At 40.4% G+C, this 26,720-nt stretch overlaps 1 protein-coding gene and 1 long non-coding RNA gene across 4 annotated transcripts; one reads left to right on the top strand and one right to left on the bottom strand.

Annotated features, from left to right (window-relative positions):
* Positions 1-1,262: 1,262 nt before the first annotated feature.
* On the bottom strand, positions 1,263-4,128 carry LOC114183283. 3 transcript variants are annotated; one of them, XR_003604324.1, is made up of 5 exons: positions 3,463-4,125; positions 3,257-3,345; positions 2,166-2,360; positions 1,941-1,978; positions 1,263-1,560 (listed from the first exon to the last, which is right to left on the bottom strand). It is a non-coding gene; the product is annotated as an uncharacterized LOC114183283 (long non-coding RNA). The 3 variants fall into 3 exon arrangements; XR_003604323.1 differs by having other exon boundaries at positions 3,152-3,345; XR_003604322.1 differs by having other exon boundaries at positions 2,166-3,345; positions 3,463-4,128.
* A 5,589-nt stretch (positions 4,129-9,717) lies between these two features.
* On the top strand, positions 9,718-13,164 carry LOC114184242. The gene is made up of 2 exons (XM_028071527.1): positions 9,718-10,269; positions 12,148-13,164. Exons 1-2 carry the CDS (start codon positions 9,741-9,743, stop codon positions 13,056-13,058), a joined length of 1,440 nt encoding a protein of 479 aa, XP_027927328.1. The 5' UTR covers positions 9,718-9,740; the 3' UTR covers positions 13,059-13,164.
* The last annotated feature ends 13,556 nt before the right edge of the window (positions 13,165-26,720 follow it).

Here is a 26,720-nt window from a genome sequence, read left to right on the forward strand (position 1 = left end):
ACACAGTACATATCAAATAATACATGGGCGATAGCCCTAGCAAAAGACATAAAAAGAAAAGCCCAAGTCCAGTCAACTAAGCAGCGGAACCATCACCTCCCTGTTGGCCACGGGTGTTCCTCACATCTGCTCACATCAACAAGTTGATGATCATCGCAAAAGAGAGAACCACACAGCAGAACACACAACAAAACAGAAGGGTAAGCTAGAGCCAAAAGTAGTTTTATCATGCATTCAGATATACCATCACAATCCAATATACATACATCATCCAAGCATGTTGTGACCTTTCAATCAATACACTAAGACTCGACTCGACTCATCCGGATTACATATAATCTGGTCGGATTCAGCGGACGCTTGCACTTGTGATGGATACCTCTGCTCACCCCCGAGCTATGTGTTACAAGTGTTACAATGAATCAGTTCCCCACACACAAGGTTAGCCCTTAATGAATTTCAGGCCTCTTGCTACTCTCACCACAAGAGTCAGTCCGCTCTAAGTGAGACTAACTGACTCCTTAGAGTGTCAGGATGCAATCCTTACCTTGAATCCTTACCAAATTATATAGATGGGGCACCACCATGGACACCCACTAACAGGGGCCATGGAATTACGTCCCGACCATTGAAGCGCGACCTTGAAACTCTACCTAGAGATTTCAAGGAATTACACACTGACCATGGACCAATCATAATCAAACAAGTAATATTTAACATGCACAGGTATATATATATATATATATATATATATATATATATATATATATATCACTACAAAAAAACATGTAAATATCGACGTTTATTTTTGTAATATACGTCATTTTTAACTGTCGTTATTTACTTGAGTGACGGTTTTCTGAAATGTCGTAATTCTTGCCGTCACAAAGTATAATATGGCGGTTATAGATGAACCGCCGCAACAACCGTCATTTTATACAACATATAAAGTGGCAGTTTAAAGAGGCAAAAATCGTCAGTTAAAACTAACGTAATATTTTTACTTGATGATAGATATAATATGAAAAACGACGTTTTAAACTAACATTATTATCATTATATTATGACATTTTTAAATGTCACCAGTTTAATTAATTACAATTAATTATGAGATTAATTACGTCATTATCAAATGTATCAAGTGACGTAATTTTAATATTTAATTATTTATTCTTTTTTAATATTTCTTATACTTTCATAATTCGATAAAATTATTTTTTCATGATAATTTAAAATATATAAAAAATTATAGCACTATCAAATAGAAATTGATAAACTAAATTGATTCATTGTCAATATAACATAACTACACCAAAATATCAATTCAAGCATTTGAAAAAAAAAAAGACAATATTAAGAGTACCAAAATATTCAAGTATCTAAGAAAAAAAGACAACATTAAAAGTCCTAAGTCTAAGGTGTTTTGTTTCCACCACTTGATCCTACTATTTCATGGGGAGATGGCACACCACTTTCAAGTTATGCGTACCAGCTTGATCACAGTTGAGACTAACTGCTTAACTATCTCTAATCCAATTCCTTTGTTTGCACCTGTCACAACTGCATAATGATTAAACTCAAACCCACAAAGGTTAAAAGGAATTCACAAAATGTAAGATTTGAGTTCAACAAGAAAATTGAAAATTGAAAGTTGAATAACAAAACTAAAAAAAATGCCAATTCTACCTTTTCTTGCCTTCCCCATCTTCAGTTTTAACTTTCAAATCAATTATTGCAAACTTGTTATGCGTGTTAATGTCATTCTTTTATGATAAGAAATTTTAACATTAATAATGGCCCATTAGTTATGTCTACGACTCTTATTTGATATGAAAAAGACAAATGTTGCATTTCCTTGAAAATTGTGTATCCTTGTATTGATGATTTTTTTTTATGTAAGGATAAAAATTTAAAACAGAAGGTTGTGAACAGAAAGTTACCTCTTTGTTATCCCCCTCTCCAGCAAAAGATTCTCTGCCTTAAAAACAAAGTTCAACTAAATCAACATCAACTCAATTAAAAAAAGTCTTAGGTTTGCAAACTTTGTTTCCTATTTCAGTTATAAAATTCATCATTTTTTTAAATAAAAAATTTCACTAATTTTATAAAATATTTTTATTTCAAGGGAAACAAAATAAACAATAAAGAAAAGCTACATTAAGTACCTCGTTATGTAGCTTTAAGTGTTCACTTGTGGATAAAGCACGTAATGACATATCCAAGCTATTTGTTTTACTTGACACACCACTATTAACCAAATTGAGTCCAGATGCTTGCAACCCATCTGCTAGAGCTACCACTAAATCTTCTGAAATAGAAATCCCATGCACAAGAAATATACACAAATCATAATAGCAATCCTACATAATAAAAGATGGATAATTAGTAAGTCACTTACGAGACCACTTTTAAGAAAGGGAACAAACATTCAAATTCGTCATCCAAAGATACACATCAGCACAATAGTCAGCTCTGGAGCAAAAGCAACTGGAAGCTGCCTTGGAGGTAAAAAGAGAACAAAAAACAGAGATAATACCAATACCAACCAAGATTAAAGCTATCTCACTAATTTGAACTATAAAAGATTCATTAAATATATATGAAAAAAAAAGATTAACACTGTGAAACCCCGATTCTGATTTAGTAACAACATGAAAAAATGCATGAACAACTATATCTAAAGTTTTGTTCATAGCTGCAAAAAAATGTCAAAAGGGTCATGATCACTTTTTTCCAAGTAACATTTTCTTTACACCCTTGTATTAGCCCTATTATTTCTCATGAACTTTAAAGAACCTCAATGGAGTATTAGCCCTATTATTTCTCATGAAGTTCAAAGAACCTCAATGGAACAGTGAAATAGGGACATACATACCTCAATGGAGTATTAGCTCTATAACGATTTGATCAAATACTATGAAATCAATATTTTCAAATGAAAAAGAAATATTGGCCATTTAAAAATTTAAGAAAGAAACATTTTTTTCTTAAAATAACAATTCCATTGCCAAGCAAAATCACAACCATGAAAAACACAAAACCAGTCTCAAATGCTTCTCATGATAACGAGCCAAAGTAAAAAATTCTCATTCTAGTGTACCAAATCACTAGCAAGTAAACACAATTAATGAATCAACATTTTTTTTATTACCTCTGTCACCACCCCTTTTCTTCTTTACAACACCCACACCTTCCATTTTCTTACTCTCAAACTAAATTTCACCAAACGCAATGACTTTATCATAATTTTCCTCACCCTTCTCAAGAAGGGTCTAAATGGTTCTCAAATCGATTTTCTGCTTGTGACTTAGACTCAGGGCGTCGAAGAGGCGCTCATGCTCTTGCCTTACGCATTTTGAAGCAAAAAAAATAATAAATCAAAAAAACATTAAAAAATCACTAAGTTCAGTATAAGAAAAACATAAAAAATTGCTCAAATTCTTCAACTAGAGAGTAACTAACCTCACTGTGTGCGCCATCCCTCACCTCATTTTTTTTCGCATTTTCAGTACTATTTTTGGGTTTTCAACAAGGGGAAAACCCAATCAGCCACATCCAATCATAGGAGATGAACAAAGGAGTGTCGGCGGCGAGTCGGAGTTCGAATGGAGGGCTGTAGTTGGTGACGATTACGAACCCAGTCGCGGTGGCTGGTGCGGTGGTGGCGAGTCGCGCTGTCTCGAACGTGTTGGAGAAACGGAGTAGGAGATGTTGTTAATAGTGTATGAGCGCTTCACGCGTGGCGGAGCGAAGGGCGATGGTGTCGCCGGTGAGGCCTTCGACGGGTGCCAGTGTCATTGGTGGTGGGTAGAAGGTGAACACATGTTTCAGGGGTTGGATTAGTGTTGTTGGTGTCGAGAAGAAGAGACTGTTGAGAAGGAAAGAGCGAAGTCGAAACATCGTTGCCGACGTTGGCCATGGCCGGCCATGGGGGGCAACGACGTTAGCGATTGCGGCTCCATAGGTTCGGCGACATGGAGGCTCGATAGGGGCTGCAGTTGCTCGAGTCTGGAAGAGGCAACAGAGAAGGGGCTGCCTTTGTGTAGTGAGTTAATTAGGGTTAGAGAAAAAATGGGTCTGTGTGGCTTTTCTCGTTGTGAGAGTGAAGAGATATGGGGTTTGAGTAATTTGGGTGTTAGTGACTTAAGTTAAAAAAATATTAAATTGTTGTGTGGGAAAATGAAATAGAAAAGAGAGGGAACAAAGTTTTTTAAAAGAAAAGGGTATCGAGACAAAAGTGGGACAGGAAATAATTTCATAAAATTATAAAAATAATGTTTTATATAAAGTGGCATTTCAAAATGACACAATTTTAAATAATAATATGACAATGTAAAAGATGGTGGTTAGAAACGCCATATTATACATATACATTATGGCCGTTATCAAACTGACGTATTATACTGCAAAAAGCGACAATTTTAATTAACTGTCGTATTAAAAACATCGTTATATACATGATTTTTTGTAGTGTATATATCATGTCAACCTTTACAATTCATCCTCACTTGTATTCCATATTGAATCCATTCCACTCATCCTTCACAAGTCACAAATGTAGAAGTGTATTTCCTACCGACACCATGCCACATTCATTAATCCACCCTCACTCATGTCTCATGTCAAAGCTATACCAAACTCATCATTTTAATCCCATGAATCACCCCATACAAACATCATGCTCACCTCATGTTAAAACTCATGAATCATAATTCCATCTTATTCATACAAGGTCACTCAATTCATACAGTTCATACTCAAGGTAAAGCATACCAAGCCAAACATACAATTAAGGGCCCAAAAACATGAAAGGAACAGTTATATAGAGAAGTCTCGTGCCAGTCTCGCCCAAGCCACAGGGTCTCGCTTAGGCGAGACTGTCATTAGGGAAACCTTGCGAGACTCGCGGATTCTCGCTTAAGCGAGCCGCTGCTCGCCTGGGCGAGAATACCCCTCGCCCAAAAAAAGAAAAGCTTTCACGCTTGAGCTACGCATACAACAACACACTCAAAACAACAGTATACATCCATTCAATATTTCACAAAGGTACCACAATCGTAAGAATCATAAAAACAGTGGCAAAAAGTGCAAGAAATAGACTTTAACAAAGATCCCTAGCTTCCCTTACCTGGAATGAGCTAGACACCGAACAACGGAACGCCACGGCTCTAGAAAGAGATTACAGCACTGTAAAAGTGAAGCGGACAGAGTTAAACAGGTTTATCAGTACGAACCTTAGCTGGACTTACGAAGAGTACGTTGAAGGAAGAAGAGCATGGCTGAGATCAACTTACATGGACAGAAGAGAGCTATTTGCACTTGGAACGAACGGGATCCAAAACCCTAGCAGAGGAAAACGGCAACTGCTCTAAGGGTGTGAGGGTTCTGTTTTTCGAAAGTGAGCACAAAGTTTAGGTTTAGGGCAGATTAGGTATAATCTTTCCCCTTTTAGGCCAACCCTTAGGCTCATAAGATTGGGGCAGCCCTTAAAATAAAAGGCCGAAAATAAATGGCCTTACAGAATACTATTTTGATATATTTTATATAATTATTTTTTTATTTCTAAATCATTATCAAAGTGTAATTTTGTCACTATAATTGTATAAAAAAAATTATTTACTATAATATAAAATTTTAATATAATTGCTATGAATATGTTAACCTTTACTCTTTGTATGATCTTGATTAAGTGATGTATTATAATTTTTATTAGTGTATAAAAAAGAAATTCATTAGAATTTAAAAAATTGAAGTAAACAAACATTTAAAATATATATGAATTTGAATATTTGTTTTTCTTTTATATCTTTTTAAATATTTTTAAATTTTATCAACTAGGTTTCATTAATATTTGCAAATTTAAGAAATCCGTTGGTTTTCATGAAATTTTATTTGGTATTATAATTTGAAATGTATACAATTATAATTTCTTTTTAAATATTTGATATTAAAGAAACAAACCTCCACTTAATATTAAATATTTGATAATATTATGTTTATTTAGCTTAATTTTATATTATTTTATAAAAATTAATTAATTAATACTGAAACAATAAGAAAGTGGGTATGAATATATACCCGTTACCTAGTGGGAATGAGACAAAAGTTTGATACCCGTTGGATTTGAGTTTGGAGATGAGAATGAGTTTTTTTTTTACGGAAATGGATAAGGGATTGCGAAACCCATCTCCACCTCGTTACGTTGTCATCCCTAAAGATGATTGTAAAACCTTGTTTCTCTTTCCAGTGCCTTTATTTTTAAAATCCTTTTGATTTCTGGTGCAAGTTTAAAAATTGTATTTTTTTTACATTTAAATTTATATTTAATGAAATCTAAAAAGAAATATGTTATCAAATTCCTTTTCAATGGTCTGCTTGGGTTAAGGAGATGATTTGAAAAAGAGTGAGTGAGTGAATTTGAGAGAATGAAAAAAGATTATGGCGTTGTTTGAATTAAAAGAAATATGATATGATTTATGATCAAGATTTGTGTACGATGGAATGAGTATAATAAATAAAAAAAATTTTAATAGATAAAATTATACTATATTATACTATTACCATTTTACTCTTAAAATTACATTATATAAATGTAAATATAATAATAATTTTTTAGGAGAATGATTCTCCTCCATTAATATTTTTCAGTTCTTCATAAATGAAACCCTAGAACCAAAACATAAATCAGCACAGTACCAGACGAAAACTGCTCCAAATATGACCCTCACCACCAACAAGAACCTCACCAACGCACCACCAACATACATGTACAGTATATATGCATAAAGAATCCCGAGCTTCCTAGCACGACCACAACATCTTTCCTCACCACGAACTAGCCACCAAAACACCACAACCACCAAATCCCTACCACAATCCATCAATAAAACTGGGCATTTCGGTAAAAACATCATCTATGAACAACATTTACCCTTCAATCATCTCATCATACAAAACATCTTTTCTCTCCTCTATTCTGCTAATCACTGCCTTCAAAAACACCTGCAGATCGTTTAAAACAAACATACAACCTATTTGCAATTCCATCCGCGTGAATAGTACGTACCTAGAAATAAACATAACATAAAATAACAAAGCCAGATTTATGTTTCGAGTGATATTAATTCAAAAGTCATTTGTGTTTCTAAAGAAAAATTCTTAAAAGACTTATTTTCTTTTATTTTGAATGGATTGACATTAATTCAAAAGTCATTTTGTTTCTAAAGTAAAATTCTTAAAAGACTTATTTTCCTTTATTTTGAATGAATTTGAAATATAGTTTGTATTGTTTATTTTAAAGATTTGAATGTTAGGATAAAAAAAATATAAAGATAAAATTTATAGAAATCTTTGAAAAATTGAATATATATAATAGAATAAAAGAAATATTTTAATAGATTAAAATTTAAAATTAACATTTTACTCCTATAATAATAATAATTATTATTATTAATTATAATAATAATAATAGTTATTAATAATAGTTATTATTATTATTATTATATAATGAATATGTTAAATTTAGGTTTAAATACATTTTTTGTCCTTCTGTACAAGTGGTACCGTACGGTATACGCGTAACACACCCCAATGCAACGTAATACAAATAATGGCACATGTACAGTATTCCGTTAATAATCTAAACAAGGACAAAATAAAACATTATATCAAAATGAAGATCATCCGCAACAAACACTACGAATATGAAGAAAAAAAATGTATTTAAGCTTTAAATTTAAAAGTAGAAGTGGGCTCACTATTTCTTTTTTAACTGTGCAAGTGATAATTACCAAGAAAATATTATGGATAGTTAGGAATTTCCCACCATTCCCTTCTAATCTTGTCAATTAAGGGAATATGAAAATTTGGATATCTACCGCAATTCCATTGTCACTGATAAACGCCTATCTGCAGAAGTGAACATGTACAATCCTTGCAAATTCATCCGTGTCTACAGTAAATGTGTAGAAGTATATAACACTTCAAATTTTTTAATTATTATATATCAATATATTATTCTACTTTTAATTTATATTGTTTCTTAGTCATTATGCCTGGTTTCAGATATCGGATAATGATTATATTTTGAGTGATTGTACTTAATGACGGACGGGCAAATGTATTTGTTGGAGAAATTCATAGAATTTTATTTTATTTTTCTTAATAATGTACATGTGTAAATGCTGATTATTCCCATAATTTAAATTTAAAATAAAATACAATAGATCAGTTTCAAGACACTCTGTTTCTGAAAGAGGCAGACTCCTTTTTCATGCAGCTTCAATGGCAAAGTTCACTGGAAAAGACACCCCGAAATATCCTGTAATATATACACACAGAAATCGATTGTGAAATTGAGACCCAAATGCATACTCTGCCCCAATAACCACAATCGCGCAAACCATGGAAATCAACTTAGGTAGAAACCAAAACACCCCGAAATTCAGCAGGAAACCCTAAAACGGCAGCAATAAGAGGAGACAATGTGCGCTAAAACGAACTACCGAACGTGCGACGGGATGGATTCGTGCAGCACAAATCAGTAATCTTCAGGTCACAAACGGAGCTCTCTACCACAACCTAGGTATGCTTCTATGCTTTTGAAGAGAACGTGAAACAAAAGAATGTGAGAGTAAGAGGACATAACTTCTATGCTTCTTTCAAATGAAACTAAACCGTCTCTCCCTCCCTCCCCGAATACATGTGTCTTAACAAACAAAAACAAAAATAAAAGAGAAAAGCCACTTCAGCTGCCACGTAACAAAAAGTAAAATAAAAATAATCAAAATATCATTTTCCAGAAAAAAGTAAACCCGAAACCAGAACTACATTACATAAATTGAAAACCCTTTTTTTTTTTAAAACGGAAGACGCTCCTCCCTCGAATAGAACAGAGCTGAGAGAAAGAGCGCCACAATGGCGGGTTTCTCCCTCGAATCTTCTTCAACTCAATCTTCGTCTTCCTTTTCCTTCACAAACCCTATCTCCGCTGCCTCTTCAATTTTCGGTGCCGCTAGCTCTGTCTCACCCTTGTTCTACTCTTCCTCCTCTGCAACGAAACCGTTCGAGGCTTCTTCCTCATCTACATTGACGACGTCGTTTGGGGCACCTTCCTCTTCCACATCCACTCTGTTTGGGGCTGCGTCCTCCGCTGCGACGCCTCTGTTTGGTGGAACGACCTCTGCATCAACGACACCGTTTGGTGTAACGCCCTCAGCTTCGACTTCGTTATTTGGTGTAATACTCTCAGCGTCGACTCCGGCGTTTGGGGGAACTGCCTCAGCGTTGACCCCGCGTTTGGTGGAACGCCCTCATCTTTCATTCCGGCATTTGGTGTGGCACCCTCAGCGTCGACTACTGCGTTTGGAGGAGCATCATCAGCTTCCACGACGCCGTTTGGAGGAGCGTCATCCTCATCAACGACCTTGTTTGGTTCAGCCTCCTCAGCTTCAACGACTCCATTTGGTGTAGCGTCCTCTGCTTCAACGACGGCAGTAGCGTCTTCAACATCGACGACGCCGTTTGGTGCAGCATCTTCAGTCTCAACGACGTCGTTTGGAGCAGCATCTAGAGTGTCAACGACGTCGTTTGGAGCGTCGACTGCTTCGGCATCGCCTTTTGGAGCGTCCTCTGCATCGCTGTTCGGAGCAACAACTTCTGCTGCAACGACGCCGTTTGGAGCGTTGGCAGTTTCTTCAGCTTCCTCAACCTCTGCAAGCGGCTCTCCTTTGTTCTCGGGTATGTTTGCCACTGGACCCTCTTCGACCTCGACCTCAACGACGATCCCAGCGTTTGCAAAGCCGTCTGCTTCAGCTACTATTACAACGGTGTCATCTAGCTCTTCGGGACTCTCCTTCGCTTCTCAACCCTCTTTTGGGTTCCCCAATGATGCTTCAACTACGGCTTCTTCTTCAGCTTCTTCGGCGGCTTCTGGCGCATCGGCTTCAAAACCAACGGGTTCTTTTTCGTTTACCACATCTTCTGCGCCACTGTTCTCGACTGTGACGACCACCACTGCTTCTACTGTGGCTACTGGCAGCACGACCCTTTCATCTTCTGTGCCTGCCTTTGGTGCTACTATTGCATCTTCTGCAACCGCAAGTACTTTGGCGGTTCCTGCTGCTTCTACTGGTGCGGCACCTTCTGCCAGTACAGGATCATCTTTTACAGGATTTGGCGTAGGGAGCACGGCATCCGATGTTTCTCTTGGGACTGGGTTTCCCTTTGCGAATAAGTCGACCTCAGTTTCTACCGCTACTACTGTATTTGGTGAGTTGTGCAGTTTGAATCATTTTAGAAATATCTGTGTAAATCATGTTTGCTGCTATCTTTGAAGTGTATGAACTGTTTTTGTTGTATCTTTGAAGTGTATGAACTGTTTTTGTTGTTAAATTGGAGATTCATTGGTGATTTACGTCTATGATGATATTTTCTTTTGAATCAATTTGATGCATGGATGGAATGTAGATTTTTTTCAGCATAAAAAAATGCTCGGGTAGAAGATTTTTGTCCTGAAATAAGTTTGAAATAATTTTCAGTTGTCTTCTACTTTCTTTGTTGTTGGTTTTTCCTTGTATTCTGCATTACTTTTCTCTGATTTTGTGACTGTGTGGTGTTATGAACACCGTGAAGCGGATAGTTCTCATTGAATATGCACATATGGTAGTAACTTTATCATTCACATAGTGAGAGCTTTATTGGCCAATCTTAATATCAATATAAGTAGGTTTGAAACTAGTTAGCATCAAAAACACACATTGCCACTTTTTATCCCCGCTACACCAAGTATACTGCGAAATGTATATTACCACAATCCATTCTTGATTTCTCTTCTAATAGAGGTTTAATGATAGTATTTTTTGTTGCCCTATGTCCAACTCATAAAACCCTAGATTTTATGGTGTTCTTACTGAGGTTGAGATGGTCTACCTTCGCATATTTATGGTACTGTTGGAATGTCCTATAACTTCAGAGGGAAAGGATCTTGTCACTAAATTGGTCGAGGGTGGTGTGCCTATAAAATACACTTTGACGCTCAAGTCTGTACAATGTCGAGTAATAAGTTATTAAGAATGTTCAATACCTATAAAATGTCAATCTATTTATAGAGTCTTAATGGGCTTTTCCTTGGCCAAAATCATAGTGATGTTTTTGACATGCGAAATTACATTCTTGGGAGGGATCATTGTGAAACGTCCTACATCAAATTGTGTTTTCGGGAAGGATAAAAAACGAAGCTTCCTTAGTAGAGATGTCTAATCAATATAAAACACAAGTTCGTAGCAAAGAAATTTTAGCTCATAGGGTAGATTTAGGCTAGCTGTTAGATAATTGTCATTATTGTAACAATCAACAACACTTGCATTGTTGTTGCTACCAGTCTCACCGTCATTCTTATTGTGAACGTCATATCGTCGTGTTATTGACATCACTGTTGTAGTTACCATCGTCACCATTAGTTGCTACCTTATTATTATTGTTGTTGTAATTGCTTCTACCATTGACATCGTCATTATTGTCATCACCATCACTACCATCATCTCCACCACTTCTACCACCACCACCACCATCACAACATATTGTTATTTGGTCTTTAACATGGGGCACATCACCGATAGCTAAACGTTGTTCCTACTCAACTTTATCCTAATAGGCCGCTTTGTAGGCATTCTAGGTTATCTGTCATATGCTTCGGCTGAAAACTTCTCCCCAAGCGTTCCTACACTACTATAGTACTTGTCCTAAAGAGTCGATGAGTTGGTTGTCCTTATTTGGCCAGCCCAAGGCTTGCTTATTTGTTCCTTATACTTCCACTTTTAAGAACTTTAACAATGGTGTTTTTTTTTTGAAGTTGTAAAAAATCTGTCAGGGTGTTGGTATTTCTTTGACAATGATAAGCCCAAGTTTCCCTTTTATTGGACCCAACATCCTTTTTGTTACGATGAGTGGTCGAGGTTTATAATGACGACTAAAGACAATAGGATATTGAGTCTTTTGAATGAGCTTCCACGGAGGCTCCCCGCTAGAAAGATTGTGGTTGTACTATTATCTACTCATCCTTGCACGGATATCTATGGTATGTGTTTAATCTTCATATAGAATTGGATCGACAATAGACTTGGCTGAATTTTGCTATTGTTTACGCAGGGGTTATGTCGACAATTGAGAACAATCCAAGGCAAAAAAGTCGTTACCATACTCTTAGAGAGCAACTTCTTGCTAAGGGAAGAGGGGAAGGGACTTCAAACCCCACTGAGGAGGCAGAAGTGGACTACAAACTCAACTTGTTGCCCGTTGCTGAAAGGAAGAAAAGGCATGCAACTGGATCTTCTCGCTATTCTTGTCCGAAGCTAGCTCGATTAGATGCTGACAAGTCTTATGCTCAATTGATGAGTATAGATCTGAAGATGTATGAAGGCATAAGTGTCAACCTTACAGATGCTGAAGCTGTAGCTATCACCTCGGCCTCTCACGAGGTTCTTCTTAATGCCTTTGTTGAACATCAGTCTCGAGCCTTAGTGATTGGGAGGCACCTCGGCTCAGAGCCCTGTAAAGGTGGTTCTAGTGCTGATTTTGAGAAGCTAAAGGCTGAAAATGCAGAGTTGAGAAAAAGCATGAAGGGCTTGACCGAGGAAAAGAATACCTGGTCATCTCAGGTTACGGGCTTGTGTAAGCAGATAATCAATTCGCAAGTCGAGAAGAACTCGTGGAAGACAAGATGCTTAGATTCCGAGGACAAAGAGAAGAAGGCCACTGATGCCCTTGCCGAGATGACCTTATCTCGTGATAACGAGAGAATGGCTTGGTTGGCTATAGACAAGGAACTATGGGATTTGAAAGCGAGCGTGGTCAAGGAGCATGAAGAAGGATTCCGCAAGGCTCTTCCTCAGGTCGCTTTGTTGTTTGATATCTCAACAGATGATGAGCGCTTTGACGTCAACAAAGATGTCTATCAGAAATCGTTGGTTCCTATAGAAGATATTCGTCTAGTTGAGGAGTTTGTTGAGAATAGCCCAACTACCCTTTCTGTGGAGGCTTCGGGGGGAGAAGAAACCTAAACTATACTTAGCAATTTTTCCCTTTTGCCTTCTGTTTTGATGTGTCCTTCAAACTTTTTAGAAGGATTTTTGCAATTGTTGGCTATGCCGTTTTAATGAATAGAATGCTCACTTTAATTTTAATTTTGTTCTACGTGTTCATTTTTTTTTTTCAACTTTATGTGGGATAGTGGTATGAGGACTTTCATAGTTAATCAACTTTGACTGAGGTGGGGTTTTGATAACTAATCAACCTATACTGAGGTGGTTCTTATGGGGAATATTAATAACTTAATCAACCTTGACTGAGGTAGTTCTTGGGAGGGATTTTCATAACTTAATCGACCTTGACCGAGGTAGTTCTCAGTAGGGATTTTTATAACTTAATTGATCTTAATTAGCCTGGATGTCAGATGTCATGTATGTTGGCCCAGGTGTCCTCCTTTTCGGCCTCCTGTACATTTACCTTAAAGCTTAATTCTTTTAAGTTGAAGATGAATAACTTCTTAATGATTTTAACAATGCTTTATAAGTTTTTGACAAATTCAGACGTAAGTAGTGTAAAATTTGGAGTGTCCTGTTGCTGATCTTTTCTATGAAATAGGGGCTCATCTTTGTATTTTATTTTTCATCTTTTTCGATTTCACTTTTTAAAATTATCATTCCTCATTCTTGTAAATTGCAATCACATTTTAGTAAATTGTTTTTGTTCAAAATATTTTTCAATTTGTAGGGGTGAGCACTACAACCTCTACTCCAGCAATTTTGGGTTCCAGCACCAGTGCAACTCAAACATCATTTGCTGTTGTTGTGGCTTCTACTACTGGGTATGCATACATTTTGTAGGCTTGTAATTGAAGTATTTCCTTTTTTTTTTACCTTTAGTAAATGCTGTTAAAAGTATGCATTTTCTCTTGGTTCACCATTCCTTCTATCTCTCGTTTTTCTGTTTTAAGTTAGGCTTAAATAGTCATTTGGTCCTAGTTTTGGTCGATTTTTTTCACTTTAGTTCTACTTTTGAAATTGTTTTCAATTTGGTCTTACTTTTCGTTATATTTTTTCAATCAACTCCTTTTTGTTAACTCCGTCTAAATCATTAACGGATGTGAACAGTAACTGTCACGTGTCATTTCGTGATTTTATTTATTTATTTATTTATTTTTAATTTTTTTTAATTTTTTTAATTTTTTTCAATTTTTTTTAATTTTTTTAAAAAATTTTTTATTTAAAAAAATATACACGTGTCAAGCTCATATTATGCCACGTGTCATTTTTTTAAATTTTTTTAATTAAAAAAAACCACGTGTCAAGCTAATATCATGCCACGTGTCAGAATCAGATTTTTATACTCAACTTGGTCTTAATATTCGTTATTTGTTTTCAATTTGGTCCTAATTTTTTTTTTAATTTAGTACTTTTTTCCTCTCCAAAGACAAAATATAATTTGTATATAAATGTTATATGAATATTCTTATTAAAATACATATTTTTATTAAATATTTTTAATTTAAAATTAGAGTTGGTTTAAAATTAAATATTTTTAACCTCTTAAAATTTTAAATTAATGGTGTTATTGCTTTTTTTCGTTTTAATTTTAAACTAACTCTAATTCTAAATTAAAAATATTTAACAAAAATATGAATTTTAATATATACAAATTAAATTTTGTCTCAATTTGGAGAGGAACAAAAATGTTAAATTTAAAAAAAAATAGAACCAAATTGAAAACAATTAACGAATATTGGGACAAAATTGAATATAAAAAACTGACTCTGACACGTGGCATGATATTAGCTGTACACGTGGATTTTTTTTAAATTAAAAAAATTAAATTTAAAAAAAAAATTTAAAAAATTAAAAAATCACAAAAATGACACATGGCATGATATGGGCTTGACACGTGTACATTTTTTTAAAATAAAAAAAATTAAAAAATCAAAAAAATCACAAAATGACACGTGGCGGTTACTGTATACATTTGTTAACTATTTTAACGGTGTTAGCAAAAAGGACCAAATTGAAAAAAATTTACCAATATTAGGACCAAATTGAAAACAATTTCAAAAGTAAGACCAAAGTGAAAAAAATCGACCAAAACTAGGACCAAATGACTATTTAAGCCTTTAAGTTATGGATCTTCAACATGTTATAGTGATATTTCATTAATGCTTTCATTTAATTTACTTGGTTGTGTTTTGAATAAGCGCTTTAATGGGTTAAAGGAGGAAGGTGTTCATAAATTACATTTGACCTTTATTCCTAAGTGTAAATTAGTTAGGAATATTAAGGACTTTAAAAAATAAATTATGGAATAATGTTTAAATTATGAATGTTATATCTATCCAGATTTGTAGGATTAAGTTAAGGGGAATAAATTTGAATAAGATTAGATTTATTTTTTAGAAATATCTCTATTGTTTTTGTTTCCTTATTTGTGATTATTGGTATCAATTCAAGAAGAGAATATTTTTCTACATGTAAGACTTTATGACATTTGAACAAGCCTTTCAGTCAAGATTAAGGGGTAAGAGTGTCTTAGACTTCCTTCTAGTGCTAATGTTTCAACCACTAGTCCGTTGACAATCAACGTCACCACATCTGAGATATTTATATGCTTTGATGCTCAGTAGTTCTATCACAGTTTGTCTTAGAAAGATATCTCGGTAGATTAAAGGAGTGTTGGAAGTCTCATATCACATCGACTAGAGATAATGTCATTTTAGAATATATAAGTTCGTGCAAACCTCACTATACAAGCCAATTTTGTTGGGTTGAGTTATGTTTATAGTTCAGTTCTTAACAAGGAGGAAGGTATTTATAAAATATTCTTGACCTCAACTGTTAAATAATGTGGAAACTTATGGTGTGTCAGCACAGTTTTTAGTTTGAATGTTCTTGTTTCTTCTCCCACATTTTTCAGTAGTAGGATTGTGGGAGTACTGCATTATCATGTATTATATGATGCCCCCTGTTCCTGTAGAGAACAAACAAGGTAAGTTAGGCACAAGCGTCACCTCACCCATGTAGTCCGCTATCTCCTCAGTTGGCCTCTTCCCGGTTGGTACATGTCGGCTTGGACCCAGGAGGGGTTACCTGCAGAAGGGACTCCGAAGCTCAAGTAAGTCAAAGCTCTCAGAAGGTCAAATCAGTGATTAATGGAGTAATGAATGCGTACCTTTAATTACTGGGGTCCACGTGTATTTATAGAGCATTAATTATGTTTTGTTATGCCATGGGTCGGGCCCTGGCTTGGGCTTTAGTTTGGGCTGTAAGTGGGCCTGGGCCCTAACCCAGGCCCTTAGGAGGATCCATTGAACACTAGGGGGCTTGGATTTTATTAAGTATATCGGAGTAGCCGACCTAGGCCGACTACTTTTGTTGGTCATGTGCCGTCTTGTGCAGGTTGTCCCTTTAGACGTTCAGGTTATCAGTTTAGGCTGGTAAGGCTCAGGCCGACTCAGCCTAGGTTGACTACTTGACTGCTTTGGCATATATGTATCGTTTTATTACTATTTGGTCGAGTTGGCTAGGTGTGGTACACCAGTCCCCCAACCTTGGCCGATATAGGTGTCGGTCAAGGGTGATATGTGTTGGTATGTTATCGGGATCGGCTGGGTGTGGTACACCAGTCCCCCAGCCTTTAAGTGTGATGAACAGTGTTAAGGCTAAAGGTGATGAAAGATTGATGGTAGGTGAAGGGGTGTCAGGGGTCAAATCAGGAGGGTTTTGGCATCGTCGTTTTTAAGAGTTATGTCTTTTGTAATGATTGTGTCGATTGGTATGAGTTGTTGTTTTGGTCGGAAGGGGTTTTTGCTGTTTGGAATTCTGGACTATAAATATGGATTTCAAAACAAGTAAGGGTTTACTGATTCATTTGCGAGAATTTCCTATTCAGAGATCTTGTGTGCGTTTTCTTGTCCGACTAGTTCCCAATTCCAGCCGACATCTTTCCAGAAACATGAGAAAAGGTATGTCTAGTAGTGATAGCGTGTCGTTGTCTACGTCTAGTAGTGATAGTGTAGAGTCGGGGAAGATTAGAGGTAGGCAAGTTGACGAGGAGTGCACCAGTTCTAGAGGTATGGTAAGTGGAATCCCTATGGAAACGGTGAGGGAGGTCCGAGAAGATCCCCCAGAGGAGTCGGCCGAGAGTAACTGGCCGGCCAAGGGCGGTTACGGGTGGGTAGCTGCTGATGTCCGTAATCAATCATCCTTATTCCGGTGGTCTCGCCTGCTGAACTCTTGGCTGAATTGTACGCCTGTCATCGCAAAGGGTGTAAACGGGAGTATCGTTTCCCTAGAGAAGGTTAACACCATCGATCGTGTGTGTCATAGGCAAGAGGGGGCAACAGAGAAGTTCTTCTACATGTACATGTGTCACTTTTCTCAGCTACATGTGCGACTGCCGTTAGATGATTTTACTATGGGTGTGTTGTGCACGTTGGACGTGGCACCGACGCAGTTGCACCCGAATAGTTGGGCTTACATGCAAGCCTTCCGCATTTTGTGCCAATCTCTATATTTGGAGCCTTCGCCTTATGCTTTTTTGTACTTCTATGATATTAGACCCCGCCAACCGACAACTTGGCTGTCTTTGATAAGTCGTCAAAGCATCAGCAGATTGGACGCATTTTCTCAGTCCTTCAAGCATTTTAAGGACGGATACTTCAAAGTTATGGTGAAGGAAGAGGGCAAGCCCTATTTCTTGAATGCAGATAGGAGTACAAAGTTCTCATTTAGCTGGACGGGCACCCCTTCTCGGTACAAGGATATGGGGATCGATGAGTTGTCGGCGGGGGATAAGGAGGTCGTGGAGACCTTGATGAAGTTTGTTGATAAGTTGCCCACTAAGGGCCTAGTTAGAGTTTATAATTTGGTGCATCCGATTATAGATATTGAAGGTATCTGTTTGTTACTTAAACTGTGTTAATGATTCTAAGTTGTTTTAAACGGTGTTTAAGATGTTATTGTAGGGCACATGGCGCAATCGGGGAAGAAGAATTTGGCGCTCTTTCAGTCGTTGAGGAAGGAGATGGTCGCTAAAGCTAAGGCAGTTGGGAAGACTGATGTTCCCAACCAGCAAGAGTATGTGGTGGAAGTACACGTGCATGGCAGAACGAAGAGGAAGGCCGAGTTGCCGCCTCGCCCCGGCAAGGGGAAAAATGTGAAGAAAGTGAGGGCAGTCCTGCTCGGGTACGTTACATTGATGACAGGAGTCTGGCTTGATTGAGTTGCCGAAGATATCTGTCAGGAAAGATATCGCGATCAACCTCCCAGATACCATTATAAATTCTATTGATGGTATGGAGGCGGATCATATCGTGAGGACTATGGTGGAGTTTGGGAGCAAAGCCTTGATATTAAGCCGCCGTGTGGGGTCTTTATATCAGCGAGAGGTGAAGGAGGGAGGTCGGGAAAAGGTAGAAGAGTTGCAGGGAAAAGTTGAGAAGTTTGAGGAAGCGAGGGCTGCGTGGAAGAAAGAGAGGGAGGGTTGGGAGGAAGAGAGAAAGAGGCTGGCAACGTGGAGGGTTCGCTGTTTGGATTCAGAAGGAAAATTGAACAAGAGAATAGGGGAGTTGGAGGAAGACTATGATGAACTGAAGGACAAGTATGAAGGTGTTGTAGGTGAGCTTGACGACCTGAAGAATTGTATTATACAAGAGCACATCAACGGCTTTGAGAAGGGACTACGTCAAGCAGCCTTTTTCCATCAGGAGGTTGATATTACGGACTCAAAGTTTGATGTGAACAAGGACATTATTGACAGGAAGCTTGTCCAGGAAGATGGAAGCAGTCTGGATGAGGAGGCAGAGGAGAAGGCGGCTGAAGAGGAGAAGAAAGCGAGTGATGCCGAGGAGGTGGCCCCTGATGCAGCAGAATAGGACCTCGATTTTTATTGATTTGAAAATATTATTTGAGCCTATGTTTGTAATAGGTGGTACATTACGTTACATTGGTACACTTTTGCATTTATGTTTAATGCGATTAATGTTCTGTATGTTATTGTGTATGATGGATTTTGATGATTTGTGTTGTATGTGTGGCGCGTTCGATTGCATATTAAGGGTGTTTGACCTAGGCCGCTTACTCGTGTTAAGGGTAGGGAACTTAAATGAATTAAACACGAGTTAAGGGTGATCGACCCAGGCCGCTTACTTGTGGTAAGGGTGGGGAACTTAAACGAATTAAACACAAGTTAAGGGTGTTCGACCCATGTCGCTTACTTGTGGTAAGGGTGGGGAACTTAAACGAATTAACCACGAGCTAAGGGTGTTTGACCTAGGCCGCCTACTTGTGGTAAGGGTGAGGAACTTAAACGAATTAACCACGAGCTAAGGGTGTTCGACCCAGGCGCCTACTTGTGGTAAGGGTGGGGAACTTAAATGAATTAACCACAAGCAAAGGGTGTTCGACCCAGACATCTTACTTGTGGTAAGGGTGAGGAACTTAAACGAATTAAACACGAGTTAAGGGTGTTCGACCTAGGCCACTTACTTGTGGTAAGGGTGGGTAACTTAAACGAATTAAACACAAGTTAAGGGTGTTCGACCCAGGCCGCTTACTTGTGGTAAGGGTGGGGAACTTAAACGAATTAACCACGAGCTAAGGGTGTTCGACCTAGGCCACCTACTTGTGGTAAGGGTAGGGAACTTAAACGAATTAACCACGAGCTAAGGGTGTTAGACCCAGGCCGTCTACTTGTGGTAAGGGTGGGGAACTTAAACGAATTAATCACGAGCTAAAGGTTTTCGACCCAGGCCGCTTACTTGTGGTAAGGGTGCGGAACTTAAACGTTTATGAAAGTGAAAATAGAGGAAAGTCGTACAGTTGAGAACCCTTCGTTCCGGGCGATAAGCTCCTCCTCTTGGATCTTCGTGTATGCGATATGGGCCGTCCCAATTGACGGAGAACTTGCCATCCTTCTTTCTAGCACTGCTGGCCATTCTCCATACTAAGTCCCCGATTGCGAATGATCGTGGACATAGGTTTGCGTTATACTTTCTGGCAGCTCTTCGTTTGGCAGTTAAGTTTCGTATCTGGGCTTTTTCTCTGAGTTCGGCTAGGAGGTCGAGATGGGTGGCCATGTTTTGGTGGTTATGGGTTGGGTCGTACAGTTCTCGGTGCAGGGATGGTTCGCCAATTTTGACCGGTATCATGGCGTCTTCACCCTAAACTAGGCTGAATGGGGATTCATTTGTTGATGATTGAGGGGTGCACCTGTAAGCCCATAGCACTTCTACTAACTCTTCAGGCCATCGGCCTTTTGCGCTATCTAATCTCTTGCGCAATTCCACCAGGATAACTTTGTTGGCCGCCTCTGCTTGTCCATTTGTTTGTGGGTGCTTTACAGAACTTGTGATGTGTTTGATGCCTAGACTAGTGTAGAACTTGGCTAATTCCTTATCTATGAATTGTCGGCCATAGTGTGCGGAACACCATATCTACATATAATATCTTTCCAAACGAACTGCTGAACTTGCTGGGCTGTAATAGTGGTTAGCAGTTTGGCTTCTATCCATTTTGTGAAATAGTCAACGGCTACAATTAGGAATTTTACTTGCCCCTTGCTGGGGGAGAAGGGCTCGAGGATATCAATTCCCCATTTAGCAAAGGGCCATGGGGATAGTATGGAATGGAGTTGTTCCTGTTTCTGGTGGATAAGGTTGCCATGTTTTTGACATGGTTTGCACTTTTTGATGTAGTCCTGGTAGTCTGCTTCTATAGTTGGCCAGAAGTAGTCGGCTCTGAGGATTCTAGTAGCCATAGTGCGTGCGTCGAAATGGTAGATGGTAATATTGTAGGAGGATGAGGTCTTTAATCTGGAACTCGTCATTTTGGTGCTCTACAGTAAGCTTGGAGTCGGTTTTGCATGTTAACGTCTTGACACCAACTTCGCGGGCAAGAGAAAGGCCGACGAGGATGGCTTCGTATTCGGCTTGGTTGTTTGATGTTTTGAAGGCAAAATGAAGGGATTTTTCAATGAGGATGTCGTTAGGCCGTTCTAACACGATGCTTGCACCAACACCTTTTGGATTCGAGGAACCATCTACATGAAGCGTCCACTGGTCCTCTGTGGGTACGTGCTGGAGGTCATTGACAAAATCCAGGAGGCATTGGGCCTTAATGGGGCCATGCGGTTCGTAGCGAATGTTGAATTCCGACAGTTCGACGGCCTAGGATGACATTCGTTCGGTTAAATCTGGTTTTTGCAATATCTTTTGGATTGGGTAGTCGGTTTTGACGGTGATGCTGTGGTTTTGGAAGTATGGGCGTAGACGGCGAGCTGCATGGACCAAGGATAGAGCCAACTTCTCCACCATTTGATATCGAGTTTCAGGATCTTGTAGTGTTCTGCTAACAAAATAGACAGGATGTTGCGTGCCCTCTATTTCTTGGACGAGCGCGGCACTGACGGTGTGGTCGATGGCTGTGATGTATACGAGGAGGGGTTGGCTAGTGTCCGACTTGTGGAAGATAGGTGGTGAGGTTAGGGTGGTTTTCAGTTTTTGAAAGATTTGTTTACAATCGTCAATCCACGTGAATCGGGTGGATTTCTTTAGGAGTTCAACTATGAGTTGGATTTGTTAAGCCAGTTTGGGTAGGAAGCGGGAAATGGTTGTGAGGCGGCCTATGAGGCGTTGGACCTCTTTGATGGTGGTGGGATTGCGCATCTCGATAATTGCCTTGCATTTTTCGGGATTGGCCTCTATGCCCGTTGGGTCAACATAAACCCAAGAAATTTACCATGGTCGACGCCGAATACATACTTGTCAAGGTTAAGGCGAAGGTTGTATCGGTGTAGCGCGGAGAAGACCACCGAGAGGTCCTCGGCATGTTGGTGGTGGCTCGGAGACTTGACAACCATGTCGTCAACATATACTTCGACACATTGTCCCATTAGATGACTGAAAACCTTGTCCATTAACCGTTGGTAGGTTGCTCCAGCGTTCTTAAAACCAAAAGGCATAACTCTATAGAAGTAGTTGGCATCGTCCGTAATGAAGGCGGTCTTGTTCATGTCAAATGCGGCCATGGGGATTTGGTTGTACCCAGAATATGCATCCAAAACGCTAACCACTTTATTCCCGGCCGCGCCGTCAACAAGTCGATCGATATTGGGTAAGGGGTAGGCATCGCAAGGGCAGGACTTGTTCAAATCTGTGTAGTCTACACACATCCGCCATTTGCCATTGGCTTTCTTCACCAAGACTACGTTAGAAAGCCAAGTGGTGTATTGAGCTTCTTCTATGAATCCTGCATTTAGTAACTTGTTGGCCTCAACCTTAGCCGCTAGTCGGCGTTCTTCACCAAGTTTGCGTTTCTTCTGAGAGATGTAGTGGGCTTCTTTGTAGATAGATAGTTTGTGGGATGCTACTAGAGGGTCCACCCCAGGTAGGTCAGCGGCTGACCAGGCGAAAAGATCCGTGTTGCTGATGAGGATGGGTGTGATGATGGCACGCTCGTCAGAGTTCAAACCGGTGCCTAGGTTGATGGAGTGGCCGTTGGGAAGCTCTAGAGGGGAGATCTCCTCAACTGGTTCGAGAAGAACATCCCGGCCTACTCTGGGGTCTAGATCTTCGCCTGATAGGGCGATGCCAAAGCTAGGTGGTCGCTCAATGTGGTTGGTTTGTTGAATTGGGAGTTGTGGACGCAGGCTAGCCATGTAGCATTCGCGTGCCAGGCGCTGGTCGCAGTGGACAGTGAGGATGTCACCGTAAGGAGAAGGGTACTTCATGGCCAAGTGGGGGGTGGAGACAACAGCGCCAAGGGTGTTGAGGGAAGGACGACCCATGAGGACATTGTAGGATGTTGGCGCGTCAATGATAAGGAAGCGGATTGGGATGGTTTTGATTTTGGTTCCCTCACGAAACACGATGTAGAGGTCGAAGTAACCGCAGGTGGATACCTGTTCGCCAGAAAAGCCATAGATTGGTTCGTCATACGGGACCATAGCAGTGTCCGGGAGTTAGAGTTTTTGGTAGGTGGCCCAGTAGGGAATGTCAATGTAGCTGCCCTGGTCGACAAGGACTTTCTTGATGGCGTAGTTTTCGATTTCAACGGTGATGACCATGTGGTCATCTTGTTGATGGTCGAGGCCATGAAAGTCGTCATCTGTGAAGATGATGGGAGGCATACGGCGTCTGTGGTGAGAATGGGTGATATGATTGATGGATTGGATATGGCGGAGGTGTTTCTTTCTGGCAGAAGAGTGGATCCTCCACTAGCGAAGCCACCAGAGATGGTGTTGATAGTGCCACGTAGGGGAGGATCTGTGGGATGGTATCAGTACGGGCCGGTTGGGGTTCCTGGTTAGCAGGTTGGGTTGGGTGTCTGTCGTGCGAGGGTCGTGCGCAGGGCATCTATGGTCGGATCGAGAGGGGTGGCGGGATCGAGAGGGATGGTCATCCCTGCGGATGAAAAGGCGAAAGTGGCCAGCACGGACCAGTTCTTCTATTTTATCCTGGAGTGCTTTGCAGTCTTCTGTGGTGTGGCCATGATTGCGGTGGTATCGGCAATATTTGGTCATATCGGCATTAGGAAGAGTGGTGGTCTTGCATGGTAGAGGGATGAGGTCAGTTTGTAGGGTCTCATCAAGGATGCGAAATCGGGTTACGGTAAGAGGGGCATATCTGGTGAAGCGGGGTTGGCGGGGCTCGCGTGGACGGGTATCAGGGCGGGGAGGTTGTGGGCTAGGGTTGGCGGGGGTGGCTGCATAGTCATTGCAGAATTTGGTATTGAGGGTCTGCATTTCCTCCATGCGGACATAGTCAGCCGCACGCAATTTAAGTTCGTGCATAGAGGCAGGTGGATGGAGGTAGACGTTGTTGGCGAAAGGGGCCGGGTTGTAGGGTAAGTGCCATGCACTGGAGGATCATCTCTTGGTTGAGGTGTGGGGTTCGAAGAGCTGCCTTACTGAAGCGATCTATGAACGTTTTGAGTGGTTTGCCTTGTTATTGTCTGATGCCCAGAAGGGAGATTGTGGTAGTTTAGTGTGGACGGCTGCCAGCGAAATGGGTGGAGAACATATGGGATAGAACGTCGAAGCTGTCGATGGAGTAAGGTGGAAGGGTTGTGAACCGTTCTAGAGCAAAGCCCTCGAGGGTGGTGGGGAAGGCTTTGCAGAAGACTGCATCATGGGACGTGTACAGGGCGACATGAGTGATGTATACTTTGAGGTGTTCATCAGGGTCGGTTTCGCCGGTGTAGCGGTCCAGCGTGAAGGGTTCCCACTGGGGAGGAAGGGGGGTGTTGGCAATAAAGTCGGTGAAGGGGTGACGACGTCTAGGCTGGTTGGGAGGGAGCAGATGAGGGGGGATGGGATGGTTGATCATAGCGGGGAAGGTGGAGGTAAGGTTGTGAGGGGGGATGTTGATTGTTTGCAGGTATTAGGAGTTGTAGGGTGGTACGTGTGTAGTGTGTAGGGTGGTGGGTACGTGTAGGGGATCTGGGTGGTGGGGAGGGTAACAGCAGGGGTTGGGGCTACAGTATGCCCTGGTTGAGTGGATGGGAAGTGAGTGGGATGGGTGGAGGGAATGGGTGTTTGTTGGGTGGTGGTGAAGGTGTGAGGGGTGGGATTGTATTCGCTTTCCTCTTCTGTGGACTGGAAGGCTGGGGACCTTGCAGCCTCAGACGCCTCCTTGGCTTTTCCCTTCAGGATGGGATCAGCTTAGATCTTTCGCCTAAGGCGAGAGTTCTCTTGCCGCAGCGCCTCCATCTCGTCAATGCTGCATTTCTTCATATCTGCTAGTTCTTGTTGCATCTTCGCTTGGCCGTCCAGAATGGCGGCTAGGTCAGGGGTGATGCTAGCAGGTCCTGAGGGACCAACATCTGCCTGCTTGTTCACTCCAGCTCTGCTCCAGGTGGAAACCATCTTCGGAGAAAAATGGGTACTAAGGTGTTCGTCTCGTGCCCCATGGTGGGCGCCAATTGTTCCTGCAGAGAACAAACAAGGTAAGTTCCCCACCCTTACCACAAGTAAGCAGTCTGGGTTGAACACCCTTAGCTCGTGATTAATTCGTTTAAGTTCCCCACCCTTACCACAAGTAGGCGGCCTGGGTCGAACACCCTTAGCTCGTGGTTAATTCGTTTAAGTTCCCCACCCTTACCACAAGTAGGCGGCCTGGGTCGAACACCCTTAGCTCGTGGTTAATTCGTTTAAGTCCCCACCCTTACCACAAGTAAGCGGCCTGGGTCGAACACCCTTAACTTGTGTTTAATTCGTTTAAGTTCCTCACCCTTACCACAAGTAAGCGGCCTGGGTCGAACACCCTTAACTCGTGTTTAATTCGTTTAAGTTCCCCACCCTTAACACGAGTAAGCGGCCTGGGTCGAACACCCTTAATATGCAATCGAACGCGCCACACATACACCACAAATCATCAAAATCCATCATACACAATAACATACAAAACATTAATCGCATTAAACATAAATGCAAAAGTGTACCAATGTAACGTAATGTACCAACTATTACAAACATAGGCTCAAATAATATTTTCAAATCAATAAAAATCGAGGTCCTATTCTGCTGCATCAGGGGCCACCTCCTCGGCATCACTCGCTTTCTTCTCCTCTTCAGCCGCCTTCTCCTCTGCCTCCTCATCCGGACTGCTTCCATCTTCCTGGACAAGCTTCCCGTCAATAACGTCCTTGTTCACATCAAACTTTGAGTCCGTAATGTCAACCTCCTTATGGAAAAAGGCTGCTTGACGTAGTCCCTTCTCAAAGTCGTTGATGTGCTCTTGTATAATACAATTCTTCAGGTCGTCAAGCTCACCTACAACACCTTCATACTTGTCCTTCAGTTCATCATAGTCTTTCTCCAACTCCCCTATTCTCTTGTTCAATTTTCCTTCTGAATCCAAACAGCGAACCTTCCACGTTGCCAGACTCTTTCTCTCTTCCTCCCAACCCTCCCTCTCCTTCTTCCGTGCAGCCCTCTCTTCATCAAACTTGTCGACTTTTCCTTGCAACTCTTCTTCCTTTTCCCGACCTCCCTCCTTCACCTCCCGCCGATATAAAGACCCCACACGACGGCTTAATATCAAGGCTTTGCTCCCAAACTCCACCATAGTCCTCATGATATGATCCACCTCCAAACCATCAATAGAATTTATAATAGTATCTGAGAGGTTGATCGTGATATCTTTCCTGACAGATATCTCCAGCAACTCAATCAAGCCAGACTCCGGCCCCTTCACCCCACTAGTCGACCCCGCCCCGAGCAGGGCCGCCCTCACTTTCTTCACATATTTCCCCTTGCCGGGGCGAGGCGGCAACTCGGCCTTCCTCTTCGTTCCGCCATGCATGTGTACTTCCACCACAGACTCTTATAGGTTGGGAGCATCAGTCATCCCAGCTGCCTTAGCTTTAACAGCCATCTCCTTCCTCAACGACTAAAAGAGCGCCAAATTCTTCTTCCCCGATTGCGCCATGTGCCCTACAATAACATATTAAACACCGTTTAAAACAACTTAGAATCATTAACACAGTTTAAGTAACAAACAGATACCTTCAATATCTATAATTGGATGCACCGAATTATAAACTCTAACTAGGCTCTTAGTGGGCAACTTATCAACAAACTTCATCAAGGTCTTCGCCACCTCCTTATCTCCCGCCGACAACTCATCGATCCTCATATCCTTGTACCGAGAAGGGGTGCCCGTCCAGCTATATGGGAAC

This window comes from Vigna unguiculata, chromosome 5 (genome assembly GCF_004118075.2).
Source record: "Vigna unguiculata cultivar IT97K-499-35 chromosome 5, ASM411807v1, whole genome shotgun sequence".
Classification (NCBI taxonomy): domain Eukaryota; kingdom Viridiplantae; phylum Streptophyta; class Magnoliopsida; order Fabales; family Fabaceae; genus Vigna; species Vigna unguiculata.

Bases quoted from the DNA above. Each gene is read 5' to 3' on its own strand.
- LOC114184242 (XM_028071527.1), top strand. From the start codon at position 9,741: ATGTTTGCCACTGGACCCTCTTCGACCTCGACCTCAACGACGATCCCA. The intron at 10,270-12,147 runs GTGAGTTGTGCA...TTGTTTACGCAG, and splicing joins TACCGCTACTACTGTATTTG to GGGTTATGTCGACAATTGAG.